Here is a 19,879-nt window from a genome sequence, read left to right on the forward strand (position 1 = left end):
CTTTATTTTATACAGTACTTTCAGATGCTCCCAGGACCAACACTTCTAATTCCTGCAAGGGCAGATGCTTTGAACTCCAAGAACGTGAGGACATGGACTGTCAGTGTGACAACCTGTGCAAAAGTTATGGTAGTTGCTGCTATGATTTTGATGATCACTGTTTAAAGACAGGTATAGTAGCCATTGTTTTCTTTCTTACTTTTACCAATAATGAATGAGTTATAACTTGCTGTTCTCCCTTCCACTCTCTTGTTTTGGCCTAATTAAACTAGGAATCTGGGTGATTCCATGTATTATTGTCCTTTAAATTATGCTCTGATGATGATTATTATCTGTGTGTTTCAATTTGGCTAAAAAGAAAAACCTCAAAACAAAAACTAGACAATAATTTGTCCTTCCCATATTGTGCAAATGTTGCTTCCTTGGCTAGGTTTTGAGGACACTGGTGACCCACCTTTTAGATTCAATCTCCTTTTATACCTTTGCTTAAAGAGAGGAAAACTGATTTCTGATTGCTGGCATACTTATTTCTTCATCTTCAATCTTAACATACAGCTAAATCAAATTATTTAAGATATTTTATTTTTCTTGTCTCTTTAGCTTGCCTTTGTTCCATTATTTCCATTTAAATATAAGCTTGTTGAGAGTAGATATTCTTTTGTTTCTGTCTTTAAACCCTTAGCACCTAGCACAGACTTTGGTACATAATTAATAATAACAACTACTTAATTAGCGCTTGTTGGCTGACTTATTCCAACTTATCATATATACAGCAATGATATGTTTATCTTATCAACATCTAGTCTGTATAGAGTTGACAGTTACTCCAAAATCTACTATTCATGGGCAGCCTAATCTGGGCTGTAAATGAGTGTTTTCAATTGAATGGGTTGTTTCTCTAGGACAAAAGATAAGAAAGACTTCAGTATTTTTCATTGCTATCATGTTCCAGATTATCATTCCAAAGTATTCCTCTGTAAAATTATTCTTACTTTTTAAAAATAATTTCTCACTTCTGGGAGCTAAGATGACAAAGTAAGCAGTAAATAGTCATAACTGTTCTATATCCACTTCCAAACAACTATAAAACAACACCCTAAAACAAATCCTGAAACTAGCAAAAATATGGACTGAAAAAATTTTTAGTCCAAAAACCTGGAAGATCTGTTAGAAGGGTCTATCTTGCTTGAGTAAAAGGGGGACTTAATACAGAATAGGAAACATTCAGCAAGCCAGCAGAAAGCTTTACCTCAGCAAACCAGTGGGAGATCTTGAGCCTCAGTGTGGTGGAGCAGGCAAACACCAACACTGGGACTCCCCATGTGCCTTAGCATAGCCACATTCTTCTATGTAGCTTTGGGCAAACAGACAACCTCTAGTGGCCAGACCTTCATGTACTTTCAGCATAGTCTGGGGGAAACAAGCAGCCTCCAGTGGCTGGACAGACACTTGTGCTGGGAAAATGCAGAAACATCTCACTGGTCAAAGTCTATGCCAGACACTATCACTAGTGAGGAGCTGTACTAAAGATTACACAAGACTTAGCAGCAACAGCATTAAAGGATTGGAGGTCATGGAGCATGATATGCTAGAAGACAAAGAGTAAGACAAGAATCACCTACCCAGTGAAGTTAAAACATAATATTTTAAGTTAAAAAAAAAAAATTTGGTCATTCAATAAATTTCAAGCTTTCATAAGATTAAACAAAATTTTAAAAAATGATTTCAGTATCAAGACCCCAGGAGAAGCTTAAAAAGGGAAAAAAAATATAAAGAGTTGTCATTTGTAGTGACAAAATATTGGAAACTAAGGGGATGCCCATCAATTAGGGAATGGCTGAACAAGCTATGCTATATAAATGTAATACTATTATGCAATAAGAAATGATGAACCAGCAGATTTCAGAAAATCCTGGAAAGACTAAGGCAAAGTGAAATGAGAAGAAACAGGAAAACATTGAAAACAGTATTAGCAACATTCTGTTACAATCAACTACAAATGACTCACTCTTCTCAGCAACACAATCATCTAAGATAAACACAAAAGACTCATGAAGGAAATGCTGTCCACACCCAGATAAAGATACTGATGGTCTGGTTCCATTAAGGAGCATTAAGGGGTAGTCTCCCTCTCAGATCTGTGGAGAAGGAAGGAATTTATAACCAAAAAAGAACTATGAAATGCAAAGTGGATAATTTTGATTATATTAATTAATAATTAATTAATTAAATAATTAATAATAAATAATAATTCGATTATATTAAATTTAAAAGGTTTTGCACAAGCAAAACCAATGTAGCCAAAATTAGAAGGAAAGTAGAAACTGATGTTTCTGATAAAGGCCTAACTTCTAAATTATATAAAGAATCGATTCAAATTTATAAGAATACAAGCCATTTACTAATTGATAAATGGTCAAAGGATATGAACAGATGATTGTCACATGCATTAAAGCCATTTCTAGTCATAGGAAAATATACTCTAAATCACTATTGATTAAAGAAATTCAAATTAAAACAATCCAGAGGTTCCTCTTAGATTGGCTAACATGACAGTAAAAATAATGATAAATACTGCAGGGTATGTGGGGAAACTGGGACACTAATACATTTTTTAGTGGAGTTGTAAACTGATCCAACAATTTTGGAGAGCAATTTGGAACTATATCCAAAGAGCTTTCAAATTATGCATATCCTTTGATCCAGCAATGCCTCTATAGGGCTTATATCCCAAAGAGATCATAAAAAAGGGGAAAGAACCCACATGTGCAAAAATGTAGTAGTCCTTCTTGTGGCAAGGAACTGGAAATTGAGTGGATGCTTATCAGTTGAGGAATGGTTGAATAAGCTATGGTATATAATGTAATACAATCATATTATTCCATAAAAAATGATCAGTAGATTGATTTCAGCAAAGTCTGGAAAGACTTACAAGAACTAATGCTAAGTGAAGTGAGTAGAACCAAGAGAATGTTGTACACAGCAGCATCAAGATTACATGGTGATCAGCTGTGATGGACTTAGCTCTTTTCAACAATGAAGTGATTCAAAACAATTCCAGTAGACTTGATGGACAGAGCCATCTGCATCCAGAGAGAGGACTATGGAGACTGAATATTGATCACAGCATAGTATTTTTTACTTTTTTCATTGTTATTGATATTGTAAGTTTGCTTGTTTTTTTTCCTCATTTTTTTTCCCCCTTTTGATCTGATTTTTCTTGCACATCATGATAAATGTGGAAATATGTTTAGAAGAATTGCACAAGTTTAACCTATAAGGGATTACTTGCTGTTTGGGGGAAGAGAGAGGTAGGAAGGTAGGAAAGAAAATTTTGGAACACAAGGTTTTGTAAGGGCGAATGTTGAAACTCCTATCTTTGCATGTATTTCGAAAAATAAAAAGCTATTATAAATAAAAATATATTGAAGTGTTTTAAAAGAATTAATATAGATTAATATTCTATTATTATAGAATATTATTATTTATAATAATATTATTAATGTAGAGTAATATATTATTATTATTATTATTATTCATTATATAGCCCTGAATATAGATTGAAGCATACTTTTTCCTTTTATTCTTTCTCATATTTTTTTTTCTTTTACTCTGTTTCTTCTTTCATGATGGATTAATATGGAAATATGTTACATCAAACTGCCTATCATCTTCAAAAAAGAGTAGGGAAGGGAGGGAGGCAGAAAAATTTGGAACACAAAATCTTGTGAAAATAAATGCTAAAGATTGTTTTCATGTGTAATTGGGGGAAACTAAAATGCTATTAATAAAAATTTAAAAATTCTCATGTTTTGAAGCAGCACAAACAAAATTTAGAAGTTTCTGAATGACATCCCTGAGAATGGAAAGACAACACTTTAGTGGATGAAGTCCCTCATATTTTCCCTGGTACAATTCCAACATGTTGATTTATTTTGTGGTTCTTTCTGCTCCTGCCCCCACATTTACTGTCCTATAATCAAGAGCTGGACAAGGACTTTGGAGAGAGCATCTAGTCAATATTCTCTGTCCTTAGGCAAAACTTTTTCTAAGTATTTAAGAAAGGTAGTTCTCTATCCCATTCTAAAAAACACCAGAAAAGGAGATTTCACAGTCTTTGTAACTGGAATGGGGAACAAAACTGTGGAACAAATTAGAAAATTTTCTCATATACTCAACTTCATATTGTTATTATTCCTTCTAGGTCTATTATCACTAGAAACAGAAGACCTGCTTCCCATAGCCAATCCTGTTTTTTTGGATGACTCATTTTCTTCTCTACCACCTCTGCTTTCTTTTCTCTAACCTACAGCAATGTGATTTGGTAGTTTTCTTAGGATTTCCTTACAGGATAGATTTCCCAAACCTATTTAACATAATTATTGTTTTTCTAGGGGGCCTTCTCTGAAATTCCTTAGCTATGATACTACATAATGAATATGCTAAAAATTGAATGTAGCAATGTAGGACATCATTGAATATCTGCCAAGAACCTATGGCTCCTGGGAGTTGTAGTCTACTACTCCTTTGTATTGGGGAACCAGGTAGCATAGTGGATGGAGTGCTGGGGCTGGAGTCAGGAGGAAATGAGTTAAATATGACCACAGACACTTACAAGCTTTGTGACCCTAAGCAAGTCACTTAACTCTATTTGCCTCAGTTTCCTCATCTCTAAAATGAGCTGGAGAAGGGAATGACTACCTACTCCAGTACCTTTTTTCAAGAAAATCCCAAATATGTTCATTAAGAGTTCAATATGACTGAATAGCAACACCCATAACAATTCCTTTATATCTTTAGTCACCTGCTGATACTTGTAAGCTAAAACTTTTCTGTTTTCCTATCTATAGAAATTTTTTCCATGCTTGGAAAAATCCCTAATTTTGTGATTTTGGCTTTTGTCAATAAACATTTATGAATCACCTATTATGTGTTAGGTACCATACTAAGCTCTGGAAACACACACACAAAAAGGCTAAAAACAACTGTCCTCAAGGTACTCAGAATCTGAGAGAGAAAAAGCAAGGAAAATTGTATATTCAAAGAAATTAAGATTAATAGGAAATAATTAACAGAGGGAAGACATTGGAATTAGGAGGATTTTTTTTTTTTTTGAGAAGCTTCCCATAGAAGGTGGAATTTTAGCTGAAATTTGAAGAAAGTCAATGGATAGAAATGAGGAGGGGGAGCAGTCTAGGCATGAAGAATAGCTAGAAACAATATCTGGAGCCAAGATTATAGGATGTCTTGTTAAAAAAAAAACAGCAAGGAGGCCATTATCAATAGGTCAAAGAGTATATGGCAGAAAGTAAGTTATAAAAGAACTGGAAAAGTGGGAGGGGAAACAAGTTGTGAAAAAGCTTTGAATGTCAGAGTATTTTGTATTTGATCATGGAGGTGACAGGGAGCCACTGAATTGTACAGAATATGGGGATGATATAGCAGGACCAATGTTTTAGGAAAATCACTTTTGCTGCTGAATGGAAGATAGACATTGGTGGGAAGAGATTTGTGGCAGGCAGACCAAGTAGAGGGGTATTGTCACATACAACAATATGAGCTTTGAGTTGGAGATATGTGCAAGTGGTTACCATTGTGGATTAGGCTCAGCCTTTGGATTCCAGGTCCTAGAAGAAAAAATTCCATCTGCTAGAAGTGGTTAGGAAGAGACAGGATGAAGAGGAAGGGAAGTTATGAATAAAAAGAATAGTATGGATCTTAGGCCTAGTTAAACTAAAAATGTTGGCCAAGTTTTTCTTATAGACAATGATGAATCTTATAGTCACATGGAAGATAGAGGATGTAGCATTAGGAGGAGGGTACATGTATCTGGAATCATTGCTTCTATCTCTGATGATGCCTGAATAATTGAGAATACAGAAAAATCATTTGCCAGTGACCTAGGAATACTCTTATTGTATAATCTGAGACAACTTTGCATTTATTTTTTCTATTTGGGGAACATAAAATTAAAAGGCTTGAAATTAAATCACACTCTAACATAATTTTATTATATGTATATCTTTTATTACTTGTTTGTTATTTATATTATGTTTATAATATAATTTTCCTAGAATGGAACATTAATTCTTATTTTTGTTTTCTTGAACACAACCTCTAGATAAAGTTGAACTTGGGTACTCAGCCAGCTATTCTTATATGCTTTGGTAGTATTTTTGTCACACTACTAGGAAATATAGATCTGGAATTTTCATCATAAAAATAATAAAATTTCAGTGAAATGAACAGGGATTTAGGTGTTTGCTGCTACTTTTATATTTCTAAGAATGCTATTGTTTGTCCCTCATGTTTGAAGAAGACCAATGACAATTTGGGTGATATCTTAATTTGTTAGTGAATTGGATTTAAGTGAGGCAGATTTGCCCAAAGTTATCATCTTCACTCTTTCTTGAGCCAGGATAGTCTAGAGTCAAGAAAGTCAAGAAGATCCAGGATGCAGTGGTATGACTGCAGTCTTCAATGCTTGATCAAAATTTAAACACTCCACACTGCCTGATTTAGCTGACTCCGTGGTCAACGGAACAAATCATTCCCATCTGCCCATTCAGTCAGAGGAAATCTTTACACGCTTGATGTAAACTTATTTTTAACTCAAGGACAGGCTTTTTGTTGGTTGCCTCAACCTGGTTTAGTCTACCTGAGAGACAGTTTTACTGTGATGTGGCCCAGTGTGCATGCTAGGGCTTCTCAGAACCACAGGTGAGATTTGGGTAAGAGGTGGACACCAAAGGGAGATGAATGAGCAGCTCTGAAAAGGGCTCAGCAAACCCTCATATAAGTGTTAGTCCTCTCTGAGCAATTAGAATTGTAACCACTAGCATTTATATAGTGTTTTTAGAGATGATTAAGTAGCGTTGTAGATAGAATCCTAGGCCTGAAGTTAGGATAACCTGAGTTCAAATGCAAACTGAGACACTTACTAGCTGTGTAGGACAAGACACTTATCTATTGTCTGTCTCCGTTCCCAAGGATCTTAATAGCACCCAATTCATAGGACTGTTGTGAGGAAAAAAATGAAATGATTTTAAAGCAGTTAGAATAGTGCCTGACACATAGTAGGTGCTTAATAAATGCTTCTTCCTTTCTTTCTTCTTTCATCTTGTCTTCTTATCTTCCTTCTTCCATTTTCCTCTCCCTTCTTTCCTTCACTTTCCACTTTCCCTCCCTCCCTCCTGTTACAAAACACTTTCACATATGTCTCTCATTTGAAGCAGTATAGAACAATGGAAAGTACATTGGATTTGAGGTCAGATGGCCTGTTTTCAAAGTTGAGCTCTTCTATTTGTTGCATTGTTTCCTGGGCATTCATTCAACCTTTCTGGCCTTTAATTTCCCTATCTCTAAAATGAGGGGATAGGAGTAGGTGACCACCATTATCCCTTCTAGCTCTGAGTCTATTCCTATTTTATATATGAGGAATCTGAGACTCAGAGAGGTTAATTGATTTATACAGAATTATATCTCGTAAAATGCTGGTAAATGTTTAACAAGTGGCTTCCCCCCTCAAAAAAATGTATTCAGGACAACAATTTCCAATTTAATCTGAATAATTAATTAACATTCTCTCTAACAATTTCTTATGGATAGAGAGTCAATAAAACAATAAATCACACTCCGATTTGTAGAATTTGGTGATTTCTGATGTGTCAGTATTCACACTGAAAATTTAACAATCGGCTTTCCCCCAAGTTGATTGAAGCTGGCTTGTGCTGGCTTTAGTACAGTCCTGATGATACCTTTTAAGTGTGGAGTCTTGACCCATATCTGTTTTTTTTTTTTTTTTTTTTTTTTTTTTCTGATTCCTAATTCTTGTACATTTTCTTTGATATCTTACCTAATCATAGCATTTGAGAGGCTGTCTAAAGTGAACCCAGGCAAGAAAGAATTCCTTCTTCAATCTTCCCCATTAGCAGTCATTCAGCTTTTGCTTAGAAATCTTTAGCTAGGGGCCTCACTCTTTCTAGAGGTATCTCATTCCACTTTTGGCTAGCTCTCGTTGTTTAAAATTTTTCCTCCTATTGAGCCAAGATCTGTGTCTGCAGGCTTTTATCCACTGCTCCTTATTTTGCCTTCTGGGGCAAACTGGAACAAGTCTAGTCTCTCTTTGCCATGACAGCCCTTCAGAGACTTGAAAACAACTATCATTTACTTCCCCTTTTTCTCTTTTCCAGATTAAACATTCTTATTTCATTCAGCTTGTCTTCAATAGTAGCCACTTGTCATTCTGGTCACCTTCTTCTGGATGACATTGGACTATACATAAATTTTAAAATTTAAAGAATATATAGAGTTCAGACAGAATAGAAATTGACCTTGGAATCAGCTGGACCTGAGTTCAAATTTTCCTTCTGACCTGGCTATATGCCCTGGGAAAGTCAAACAAACAAGATTTAAGTACCTACTATGTGCCAGATACTGTACTAAGTTCTGAGGATACAAAACCAAACTAAACCAAACCAAAAAAGCAAACGATAGTTCCTGCTCACTGAGAAGCCCACAATTAAAGGGAGGAAACCTCATGCAAACAACTATAGAAAACAAAATTGAGATAATCATGGATTATGGATAATCAGGAGAGGGAAGTCATTAGTATGAAGGGGAATCAGAAGAGGTTTTCTGTGGAAGGTGAAATTTTGGCTGGGACTTAGAGGAAGCTAGAAAAGCCAGGAGGGAGAGAGATGAAGAGGGAGAGCTTTACTGATGTGGGGAAGAAATGGTGAAAATGCTTAAAGTTTGGTGGTGGAGTCCCTAGGTGAGGGCCAACAACTACTTGTAGAGAAGATCCCAACTTCATTGGTACAAGGAGTTTCCTTATGGGGCCTACACCAATGAAATCACAGAATGAATCCCTGTTGAATTGCTTCAGACAGTAGATGCTAGTAACAAAGAGTCAAAAACACAACTATTTCCAACTTCTAGGAGCTTGTATTTTTTAGAAGTAGTTAGGACAGGGCAGCGGGATGACTTAGTGCATAGAATGCCGGACCTGGAGTCAAGAAGAGTCATCAAATCTGGTCTCAGACACTAATTGTGTGACTCTGAGAAAGTCACTTAACTCCATTTGCCTCGGGTTCCTCATCTGTACAATGAACTGGATGGAATGGCAAACTATTCCAGTAGTTTTGCCGTGAAAAGCCCAAAAGGTGTTATGAAGAATCACATGACTGAAAACAAGAAGGGCATATGTACAGAAAAGTCAATATGAGGCCATTTGAACAGGAAGAGAGGAGCTTGCTAATGAATTTGCTAAAATTTAGGATATTAAAACTTTTTCTGTTCTTTTTAGAGAAGGTCTTAGGAATCACCTCATATTTTGTATGTAAATCAAGCTCATTAAGTTTCAATAGGTATGCACATGAAAATGGATAAATCAAGATAAACATATTATCTATACCATGACACCATGACCTTTTCACTACCAATTATTTTCCATATGTTCACTGCTTTACCTTTCCATTTGCTACTTTAGAGCCACTCAAGAAAGGATAAGATATTTTCACCAATAATTATCTACTTTTTCAAATGAGTCTCACTTCATTCTGATAGATTTTTGTTTTAGAAAAATTATAAATCTGATTAAGAAGTTCTCTTAAAATCACATGGGCAGAAACCCACCCCAAACATCAAGAATGGGCAAAATTATGTGATGTTTTCACTGATTTCTCTAAATGTCTTGAGTTCCTTTGGCTATCTCTGCACACCATTAGTGTTCTCTCTTCACCTGATTCAAAAGAAGTTTTGAAAAAAATCCTTATTTTGTCTCTTTCAGCCCGGGGCTGGGAATGCACTAAGGACAGATGTGGAGAAGTAAGAAATGAAGACAATGCTTGTCATTGCTCAGAGGACTGCTTGGCCAGAGGAGACTGTTGTACCAATTACCAAGTCATTTGTAAAGGTATGCACTTTTCTTTCTCTGGGACATCTTCAGATTGGAGAAAACATAAGCTGGATATAATCCAAAAGTTAATGAATTTTATTGCCTTGGATGCAAGTTTGGGAATTTGAAGAGAAATAACCACTTCTCTCTATTTTGCCAGTATGGAATGAAGGGGATATAAAATAGAATCTAATAATTATGTATCCATAAACACAAGACAGGAGGATTGAGTGGAAAAAAAAATCTAGACTTAAAAGAAACCAAGACCTGGATGAATTACACTTCAAATGCTTAATAGCTGTATGATCAAGGGCAAGTCATTTGAATTTTTGGAGCATTGATCTTCTCATTTGTAAAAGGGGATAATAATAATATTTGTGTTCCATATCTCACAGCTTCTTATAAGGACCATTAATATGTAAAGCACTTTTGTAAATTTGAAGGTGCTAAAGAAATGCCAATTAATATTGTTAAGTGCTCTTTTGGCAACACATTGAAAAACAGCAAGCATCCATCCCTCCCTTCTCTTCCTATTCCAAGTGAACTAATTTTGTAGTTTTCTTGGAGGAGATGACTAGGGTATGTGAGACCCTCTTTCTAAGTCCAGCTCTACTTCTCTGTTACTTCTTTGCCTCTATGAATATTTACTCTCATCCTCCTTCAGAGTTTGAGCTTAGATACTAACTGGGAAGACTTCAAGGATGGGGATGGGAATGCTGTCACCTGAGACCAGTTCAGATAAACTAGAGAGGCCCATCACCAGGATGAGCTGACTGCCATGTGACAATTTCTTTTTTTTTTTTTTTTCCCTTTTGGACATCCAGTTGATGAAAACTGTCTCCTGAAGGGATGTAGGATTTAGCAGAATCTGTATCTGTGGGGACTATACTCTTGCCAACAGTCATGGATATTCTGAATATCACATTGAGTGCCTTCTTTGAGAGCAGGAAGAGTGCTCCATTAATATTAGATGTGTTTTAAAGGTCTACCTTATTTCAAGGTACACAATCTTCAGACCTGTCGTCAATAGCTAAGTTCTCACTGACCCTGGCAGGTTTACAAGGAAACTCTTTACATAGGAACAGTTTTTCTCAAAGGTTGGTCACAAACTTTTCCTTCAGCACTGGACATGTGATTTTGTTTGCCCTTAGAAAAGTGGTATAAGACAGACAGCTTTTGATACATTTTGTTTTCTGCAGAGAAAAATATCTGTTCATCTGAGTCCTTCCCTGGATAGTCAGTGGGGGTGGGATCTAGAGTTAAAGGGAAATTTTTTTTTTTTTTTTTTTTTTTAGATTTCTGCTCCCAGATTTAGGCAACAGGCCTGGTATAGCACAGAGAAGAGAGCACTAGGGTTAGAGTGAGAAGGCTGTGTGACTTTGAAAGAGGCACTTCTCTGTGAAGGGTGCTTAATCCCTCACAGGACTTATGTTGTGAGAATCAGCTGTACCTGTAACAGGTACAAATATAACAATAATAATATTAATTCCATTTTCTGATCCAGACCATGCTTTCATTGGATTATAAAATTTAGTTCAATATCCTCATGTTATAGACAAGGAAACTGAGACTTGGAGGGGGGGGCCTTAGGTGCCTAAGTAATAGGATAGGGCTGGGATTTGAATCTAGGTTTCTGATTCCAAATGAAGACAGTGGCTGTATTGATTTTGTATCTGTGTACCTGGTGCCTAACCTTTATAAAATAACCATAGCATCTTTATAATTAATGCATTTTTGCTATTGTTGTTCAGTCACTTCAATCATTTCTGATTGTTTGCAACCCCATTTGGAGTTTTCTTGGCAGAGCTCATGGAGTGATTTCTATTTCCTTCTCTAGATCATTTTACAAATGAAAAAACTGAGACAGATAGGGTTAAGTGACTTACTCATATTCTTACAACTACTAAGTGTCTGAGGCTGGATTTGAATGAACTTAGGTCTTCCAGACTCCAGGCTTGGGATGCCATGCATCGTCCCACATTCCTGCTTATAACAGCATGCACAGTTGCAGAAAAGAGGGAAATCATGGCAACAACAACAGATTTTTAAAAATCTTTTCTTTTTCTCCTGAGGGAATGGAAAACTATTATCCCTAGATATTAGCAGCTTATTCATCATTGATATAAGTCGCATTATCATAAAAAGAGCTGGGGCCTGAAATCAGAGGCTCTAGAAGTTATGAATTAGGTGCATAATCATGGCCACCTTCTCTTGGTCTCAATTTCCTTATCTATAGCATGAGTGATTTGTACTGGAGCTCCCATGTCTTTTCTAGCTTTAAATCTGTGATCCACCTTTCCTTTGATTCCATAACTTTCTTAAATGCTTATTCATGTATCATTCAGGACTGAGAGGAGCTCTTAGATTCACATCTCCTGGGACATTCTATATCATGTCTATACTCTGACATCCTCAAACTCAGGCACTGGCTAGGTATCATGGACATTTTTAGATGAGTTACACCTGTCTAATAGCAAAATAGATTATAGGTTTTGGAATTGCTCATTTTAGACTCTGGATGGAATGGTTATCTAGGTTCACCATAAAGTACTCCATTTCTCCTTATAGGAGAGTCCCACTGGGTGGATGATGATTGTGAAGAAATAAAGGCACCAGAATGCCCTGCAGGGTAAGTGCAATTTAAGAATATGTTTAGGATATGTTTGAAGTACCTGTTAAAAATATTGATAAAGCAAATAGATGGATTAATAGAGATTGTGAAGCTCAAGGTAAATGGTTAGGGGTATACAAATAAAGAACACACCTCTTTTGGATTCTTGAGATCTGGTTTGGAATTTTGACTCTATATGACTTTGGAGAATTCCCTTTACCACTCTGGGTCTTAATTTTGTCTTTGGTAAAATGAAGAATTTGGACTCAATAACCTGTAATATCCTATTCAACTCTAAAGACTTTGAATTTATGAAATACCCTTGAGTTTGACTACAGGAGAATAATAATGAACTACTCAAAGGTTAAAATCTATGCTCATTTTATGAAATTATTAGTTTTCTTGCTGTCTTCTGAAAATATTAATAACAGTGATAATGTTGATGCTTTTAGGTTTGCAAAGCACTTTACATATATATATATATATATTTTTTTTTTTCTTCACAACTTACATATGCTTGATCTTTACAGCAATTCTTCATTTTACAGATGAGGAAACTGAGGCTGACAGATGCTAGGAAAGTGAGGCTGACAGACTTGTTATCCAAGGTCACCCATTTAGTAAATATTTGCAACAGGATTTTAACTTTGGTTTTCATTAACTTTTAATCCGTCTTTCCACCATATCACCTATATCTACCATGTTCCATGTTAACTAATTTTATAGGAGATCTTTGGGCAACAATACTTCAGTATTTTTTTCTTGGTGGTGATTTTGCAGTGATCCCCTTTGAAGAGTTGAAGCTCTACTTACAAGAGGAGAGTTGCAATTAGGTACATTCAGTTCTCCCTGGACTACTGAGGCATTATTGTCTCTGAACTTCCAGATTTTGATTATCCACTTTGCTTGAATATGATTAGCATAGCACTATTACTGCTTCTCTAAATGAACACCATGGCAATTGTACAGGCACTGTAATAATATCATACCTTAGCATATTGCCTTATATGTTATAAGGTGGTTAATAAATAGAGGCAACATGGAAAAGTTAAAAGGATGTTGGGCATAAAGTTGGGAGACCTGGAATTCAAATTCCAGCTTGAATACCTACTAGCTGTAGGACCAGGGACAAATCATTTAATTCCAGTCTTAATTTCCTCATCTGTAAAATGTGGGATAATAACATGCACATTAGTCACCTCACAGAATAATTATTATGAAAGTCTTTTTGCAGATTTTAAAACTTCTAGATAACCGGGTATTATGATTTTGTTTCCATCTGTGATTTCAGGCATATAGAAAACTCTATGCAAGGAAATGCATACAAGTCAATAATTATCCTGTAGCTCATACTCCTAGATAATGTCATGGATCACTAAGACCCTAAGTGACTTGCACAGGGCCACACAGCTGGTAAAACAGGGCCTGATCACAGGTTTCCCTAACTCCATAAAAGCCTTTTTTGTTTATTCATTATTCTCATTACTATTATCTCATTACTCATTATTATTAATGATAACATTGTTTATTGATGGGCTAACTTTGGAAACTTGTGACAATTTTTCTAAATGTATTTTAGGCCCAGAGCCCACAGTTGAGAAACTTGGTTGCTATGTTTATTTTATGAACATTAGGGAATGATGTGTACTTCGTTGTGGGATTTTGGGGGGAGTTCTTGAAATATGATTGTGACCTTGGGTTCTTGAATGCTAAGCTAGTGAAACAAAAGTTCTGGCTAATACCATGGAGGAATAATGACTTTGTGTACTGGCCTAACAATGTCCTGTGTATGCTTGTTGTCCAAGAACCAATCTAGCTAACTTGGAGAGAGTTAGCACTTGTTTGGCTATCTATGGTAAGGAGGTTTAAAAAAAATTTTTTTTTTTGCTTTGTTTTGTTCAGAATAATTCTTGAAGACCATCTAACAATTAAATGAGCACTTTATAAACCTTAAAGCAAATAGCTATATGACCCTGAGCAAATCACTTAATTCTATTTGCCTCAGTTTCTTCATCTGTTAAATGAGTAGAAAAAAGAAATGGCAAACTACTCCAGTATCTTTATCAAGAAAAACTCAAAAGGAGTTGCAGAGAGTCAGAAATGATTGAAAAACTAAAGAACAATAACTGCAAGATTAGATGACTGGCCCAACATCATACAGTCAGTATGTATGAGAGGCTGGACTTAAATTTAGACCTTCCTGACTCTGAAGCCAGCTTGTTCCTGTAATCTTTTGCATGGCAGTACAAATGTACTTTTTTCTTTTTTGTTTTTGAAGGAGTCTGGGTATTCTTTGGAATTCCCCCATTGGGATGGTTTGCTTTTTTGGCAGTCCTGACCCATCCATGTAAACACCCCAGTTATTTTTAAGGTAGTCTTCAATTCATCTAAAATTTAAAATTATTTAAATATTAGGTTTTCTCTTGGGTCATTGTTATGGTTTCCTGAGATAAAATAGCTTGTTTGTTATTGTCATTATAGTTCTTGTAAAGACATAATTTATGGGCAATTAAGACCCTTTTCCAGTTAGATGTAAGGGAAAGAGCAAAACTCTTAATTTCTTTGAGAATGAATGCTTCATGTGTGAAATATAGGTCATAGATTTGGAAAGGACTTTTGAAGTCCTCTGATCCAAGCCCTTTTGAGGCTCAGAGAAGTCTTGTCCAGCATCCCAGAGACAGTACATAACAGTCCCTGGATTCAAGGCCAGTTCCTCTAAATGCAGCCTTTCTCCTTGTACTGCCTTAAAATAAGGAGTTAGGGTATAAATGATCTCTTGAAGTCCCTTCTTGGTTTTCTATCTCAGCCTCTCTTGTAATGTACATTTCTTGTACGTAATGAAAAAAGATGGAGATCAGTTTACTAACACAAACTGTTTTGTTCTTGAAAGGTTTACTCGCCCTCCGTTAATTATCTTCTCCGTGGATGGCTTCCGTGCATCCTACATGAAGAAAGGGAGCAAGGTCATGCCTAACATTGAAAAACTACGTAAGAAATTTCCCTATATCTTCACACTTGCCACCTGTGGCCTATGTGTTAATTTAATTTCCTACTGACCCTTTAGGTGTATGGATAGAATTCTTCTTGATCTGTATTTGTACAATACAGATATCTTGACTTTGATATCTTGTGATATGAGTAACTATAAAAGAAATGAAAATTCACAAAAATGTGATAAAGTAGAAATAGCACATGCTAATTCTTAGTAGTTCCATAAGACAGTTTGTAAAAAAAAAAAAAAAAAAAAAAAAAAAAAAAAAAAAAAGCCTTTTTAGAGAATATGCAAATGAGAATTGTCCCCATGTTCTTATTGAATGCTTTTTCCATTTTTAACATCTTCACTTGTATTTTCAGGATCTTGTGGCACACATTCTCCTTACATGAGACCTGTCTACCCTACAAAAACTTTCCCAAACTTATATACCTTGGCAACTGTAAGTTTTTTTCAAAGATATATTTAATATATTCAAAGGAAGGAATCACACTGAGATAATTTAAAGAAAAAATGTTTTTAAAGAATTGCTAAATAGTGTCAAAAGAGAAGCTAGTATGTTTTCAAACCTTATTATTCCATCTGATTCACAAGAATGAGGTAGTTTAAAAACTAAAAAAAAGTCTTAACAAAAGACATTTACTTTGACTTTAAATGATAAAATCCTTAAATATATTCCTTACTAAACAAATGTGTTGCTTTGTTAAAAAGAAAAAGGTTGCTAGTGAAAAGTCATTTGAATTAGGATTAATACAATATTCAGTTTTTCAAACTTAGCTCTGTTGCTTGATCTCTGACTTTGAAGTTTAATTATATTTTGTTAGTCAATAGTTAGAGGGGAGAAGATACTATTAAAGGAAGTAAAAGAATAGTTAACTAAGCTCCAAAGTTTAAGAACTAACTAAAAATCAAAATGCTTATGTTCGTCCACTGGTTTCACATTGTTTATAATTAATACCCTCTTCAATAAAGACTATGGATAGTGCATTACCATTGCATTCTTAAATTTATAATATAGTTTAAAATAACTATTCTACAAGTGGGAATGAATATTTTCCCATGTACAATAAGTAGGTAATTTGAGACATTTATATACATATATATATTATATAGATATATCTCCATAAATATGGATATATAAATATATACATATATGTATGGGTGTGTATATATACATATACTAATATGTAAGTATATACAGCTATATACATATACACATGTATATGTGTATAGATGTGTATTATATGTACATATGTATATGAATATATTTGACTGTATAAATATAAACACCCACATACACACAATACAATTTTATAAAATAGTAACCCTTGGACTAGAATTGTTCCTGACTTTTTTGCATATTGATGAAATTGTATTAATAAATTTTCTTTTTTTCATAGGGGCTTTACCCTGAATCACATGGAATTGTTGGCAATTCAATGTATGATCCTGTATTTGATGCTACTTTCCACCTTCGAGGACGAGAGAAATTTAATCACAGATGGTGGGGAGGCCAACCAGTAAGTTTGAGTTTTTTTGTGCTTTAGAAATTTTGATTTTCTTTGGCTCACACCAGTGTTTTTCATAATTTTGAGAAATCCCACTGAAACATCCTCTCGGGATTGGCAACCCATCTGTAATTTATGGTCTTAGAGGTACTAAGTATGAGGTATTGAGTGGCTAATCAACCAACTGATAAGTAATTATTAAGCTCCTACACAGTGGCACTATGTGAAGCATTAGTAAAGTTACTTATTCTTGATTATGCCAAAGTGTAGGTCAGAGATAGAATTTGATTAATCCTAGATCTCCCTCTTCCACTGCTCCATGTTCCTTTGGAGTAATAAACACCCAGATGTTACTCTGTGAGTACTTTTTTCTGTTTGTTTAGGCCTTTGCTTCTTGTAAATCATTGAGTTAATATTTATTTTTTTGTTCAGTTAAATTAGGAAGCATAAAGTAATCACTAAAAGGTTAGATTGACATAATTAAATTCTGATTTAGCCAAGCATTTATTTAACAAACATTTATGGAACAGACCTGTTTGATCAAATTATTATTATTATTATTATTATTATTTTTGAAAACAAAGTCACTTTATTATAAATTTTTTTGACAGTATATATGCATGAGTAATTTTTTTTATAACATTATCCCTTGTAATCATTTTTCCAAATTTTCCCCTCCCTCCCTTTACTCCCTCCCCTAGATGACAGGCAATCCCATACATTTTACATGTGTTACAGTATAATCTAGATACAATATATGTGTGTAAATACAATTTTCTTGTTGCATGTTAAGTATTAGATTCTGAAGGTATAAGTAACCTGGGTAGATAGACAGTAGTGCTAACAATTTACATTCACTTCCCAGTGTTCCTTCTCTGGGTGTAGTTGTTTCTGTCCATCATTTTGATCAAATGATTATGTCTTTATTTAGTTCTATAATATGCAAGAGAGATAGATATTAAAAAATGATATTCTCTACTCTCAAAGGGCTTATATAATAATGGAATAGACAAATTTAGACAGAAATTCTGTGTACCACTGTAATAAATCAGGGTTGAGTTGGGACTGAATTATGGTAATAGCTGTGGAATGATAAGGTTAAGGGAGATAGAAAAAGATTTAATAGACATTTTGAAGAAAATTTCAAAACACTTAGGATCATAGATTTACAACTGGAAAGGATGTTAGAGGTCACCTAATTCAATTATAATTTATAGATGAGGAAAGTGAGACTCAAAGAGGCTAAATAAATTGGCTAGAGTCCTTCAGGTAGCCATTGGCAGGACTGAGATTTAAACCAAGATCCTCCTATTCTAAATTCAGCTGGGTGGTGCAGTGATTAGAGGATTGTGGGCTTAGAGTCAGCAGGCGTTCAAAGTCAGCCTCAGATACTTACTAGCTATATGAATCTAGGCAATTCATTTATCTTTGCCTCAGTTTAGAGAACTGAAAAATGGGGATAATAATAGCACTTATCAAGATTCTTGTGAGCATCAAATGAAATGATATTTGCAAAGCACTTAGTATAGTGCCAGGCACATGTTTTGTTGTTGTTATTGTTGTTGTTTAGTTGTTTTAAGTCATATCCAACTCTTCATGATCCCTTTTGGGAATTTTCTTGGCAAAGATACTAGAATGGTTTGCCACTTCCTTTTCTGGCTCATTTTATAGATGAGAAAATTAAGGTAAATAAAATCAAGTGAATTGCCCAGGGTCACACAACTAGTAAACATCTAAACCTGGCACCTAGTGGGTGTTTGTGTTTATTCTTTTTCCTTCCTCTCTCTCCTACCCATTCCCATTGAATCATACTACCTCAATAGTTGTCTTTATGTATTTAAAAAGATTTAGAATTGCTATACTTGTCTTCAAAGAAAGCAGTAAATATAAGTTGCCAAAGTGGATAACTTGATGCGAGGAAATTTGCCACCAAGTAGAGTTGTTCCAAAGTAGAATAAGTTTCTCCAGAAGGTAGTGGGTTTCCACTCTTTAGAAGTCTTTGAACTATGGCTTAATGATCACTTGTTAGCTATGTTGTGTAGGGGATTCTTGGTTGGGTATATATAAGTTGGAGTAGCTGACTTTTGATTTCCCTTCTAACTCCAATAGATTCTGTGATTCTTCAGTTGATGCCATGCACAGGAATTGGGTGATTGGGAAAATAGTGATATCATTAACAAAAATAAGTGTATCCTACAAAAGGGACATATCCATAGAATATTCTGAGATACATAATTTCAAGGTTTTTCTATTAAAATACCTCTCTTAGAGTGAAAGAGTTCTTCATAAAGTTTAAATGTTATAAAGAGGTCCCTAACTTGATTTTAGATTAGGAAAATATTATTTCTCCCCTGTATCCAGATTTTTTTTTTAATTAACAAAATGGAAAGTAAAAATAGAAGTTGTTGTTACTGCTGCTGCTGCTGTGTCTAACTCTTCATGACTCCATTTGGGTTTTCTTGGTAAAGATACTGGAGTAGTTGTATCATTGTGCTACCTAGCTGCTTGAAATTGAAGTACAGGGTGTCTATTTGGCTTTTGATAAATTCTTTTCTCATTGCTTTGGGATACATGTAACTATTTTAATGAGAAACAATTTATCACACATCTACATGGCATCTATTGAATTTATCCCATTTTCTTCACTCAAACAGCCACCATCCTGCTTCTGGCCTTTTAATATCACATCTAGTCTATTGCAATGCCCTCCTAAATTAGTTCCTATCTTCTATTTTCTGCCTTCTCCAATCAATCTTCCACATAACTGCCAAAGTACTTTTCCTAAAACTAAAGTCATGTGATCTGCTCTCTCATTCATTAAGCACTGATCATCATGGATTCACTCCTGCCTCTGGGATAATCTTAATAAT

At 34.9% G+C, this 19,879-nt stretch overlaps 1 protein-coding gene across 6 annotated transcripts in view; it reads left to right on the forward strand.

The window, feature by feature from the left end:
- ENPP2 (ectonucleotide pyrophosphatase/phosphodiesterase 2) overlaps positions 1-19,879 on the forward strand; it is a 174,273-nt gene that overhangs the window by 60,275 nt on the left and 94,119 nt on the right. For 4 of the 6 annotated variants that reach the window (XM_074266551.1, XM_074266553.1, XM_074266552.1 and 1 more), the window contains exons 3-8: positions 16-171; positions 9,791-9,916; positions 12,467-12,527; positions 15,400-15,497; positions 15,864-15,943; positions 16,902-17,021. In XM_074266551.1, coding sequence (XP_074122652.1) covers positions 16-171; positions 9,791-9,916; positions 12,467-12,527; positions 15,400-15,497; positions 15,864-15,943; positions 16,902-17,021 — 641 coding nt within the window. The remainder of the gene's footprint in view (positions 1-15; positions 172-9,790; positions 9,917-12,466; positions 12,528-15,399; positions 15,498-15,863; positions 15,944-16,901; positions 17,022-19,879) is intronic. The other 2 variants (XM_074266554.1, XM_074266555.1) reach the window with 1 other exon arrangement.

This window comes from Sminthopsis crassicaudata, chromosome 1, assembly GCF_048593235.1.
Source record: "Sminthopsis crassicaudata isolate SCR6 chromosome 1, ASM4859323v1, whole genome shotgun sequence".
In the NCBI taxonomy this organism is placed as follows: Eukaryota; Metazoa; Chordata; class Mammalia; order Dasyuromorphia; family Dasyuridae; genus Sminthopsis; species Sminthopsis crassicaudata.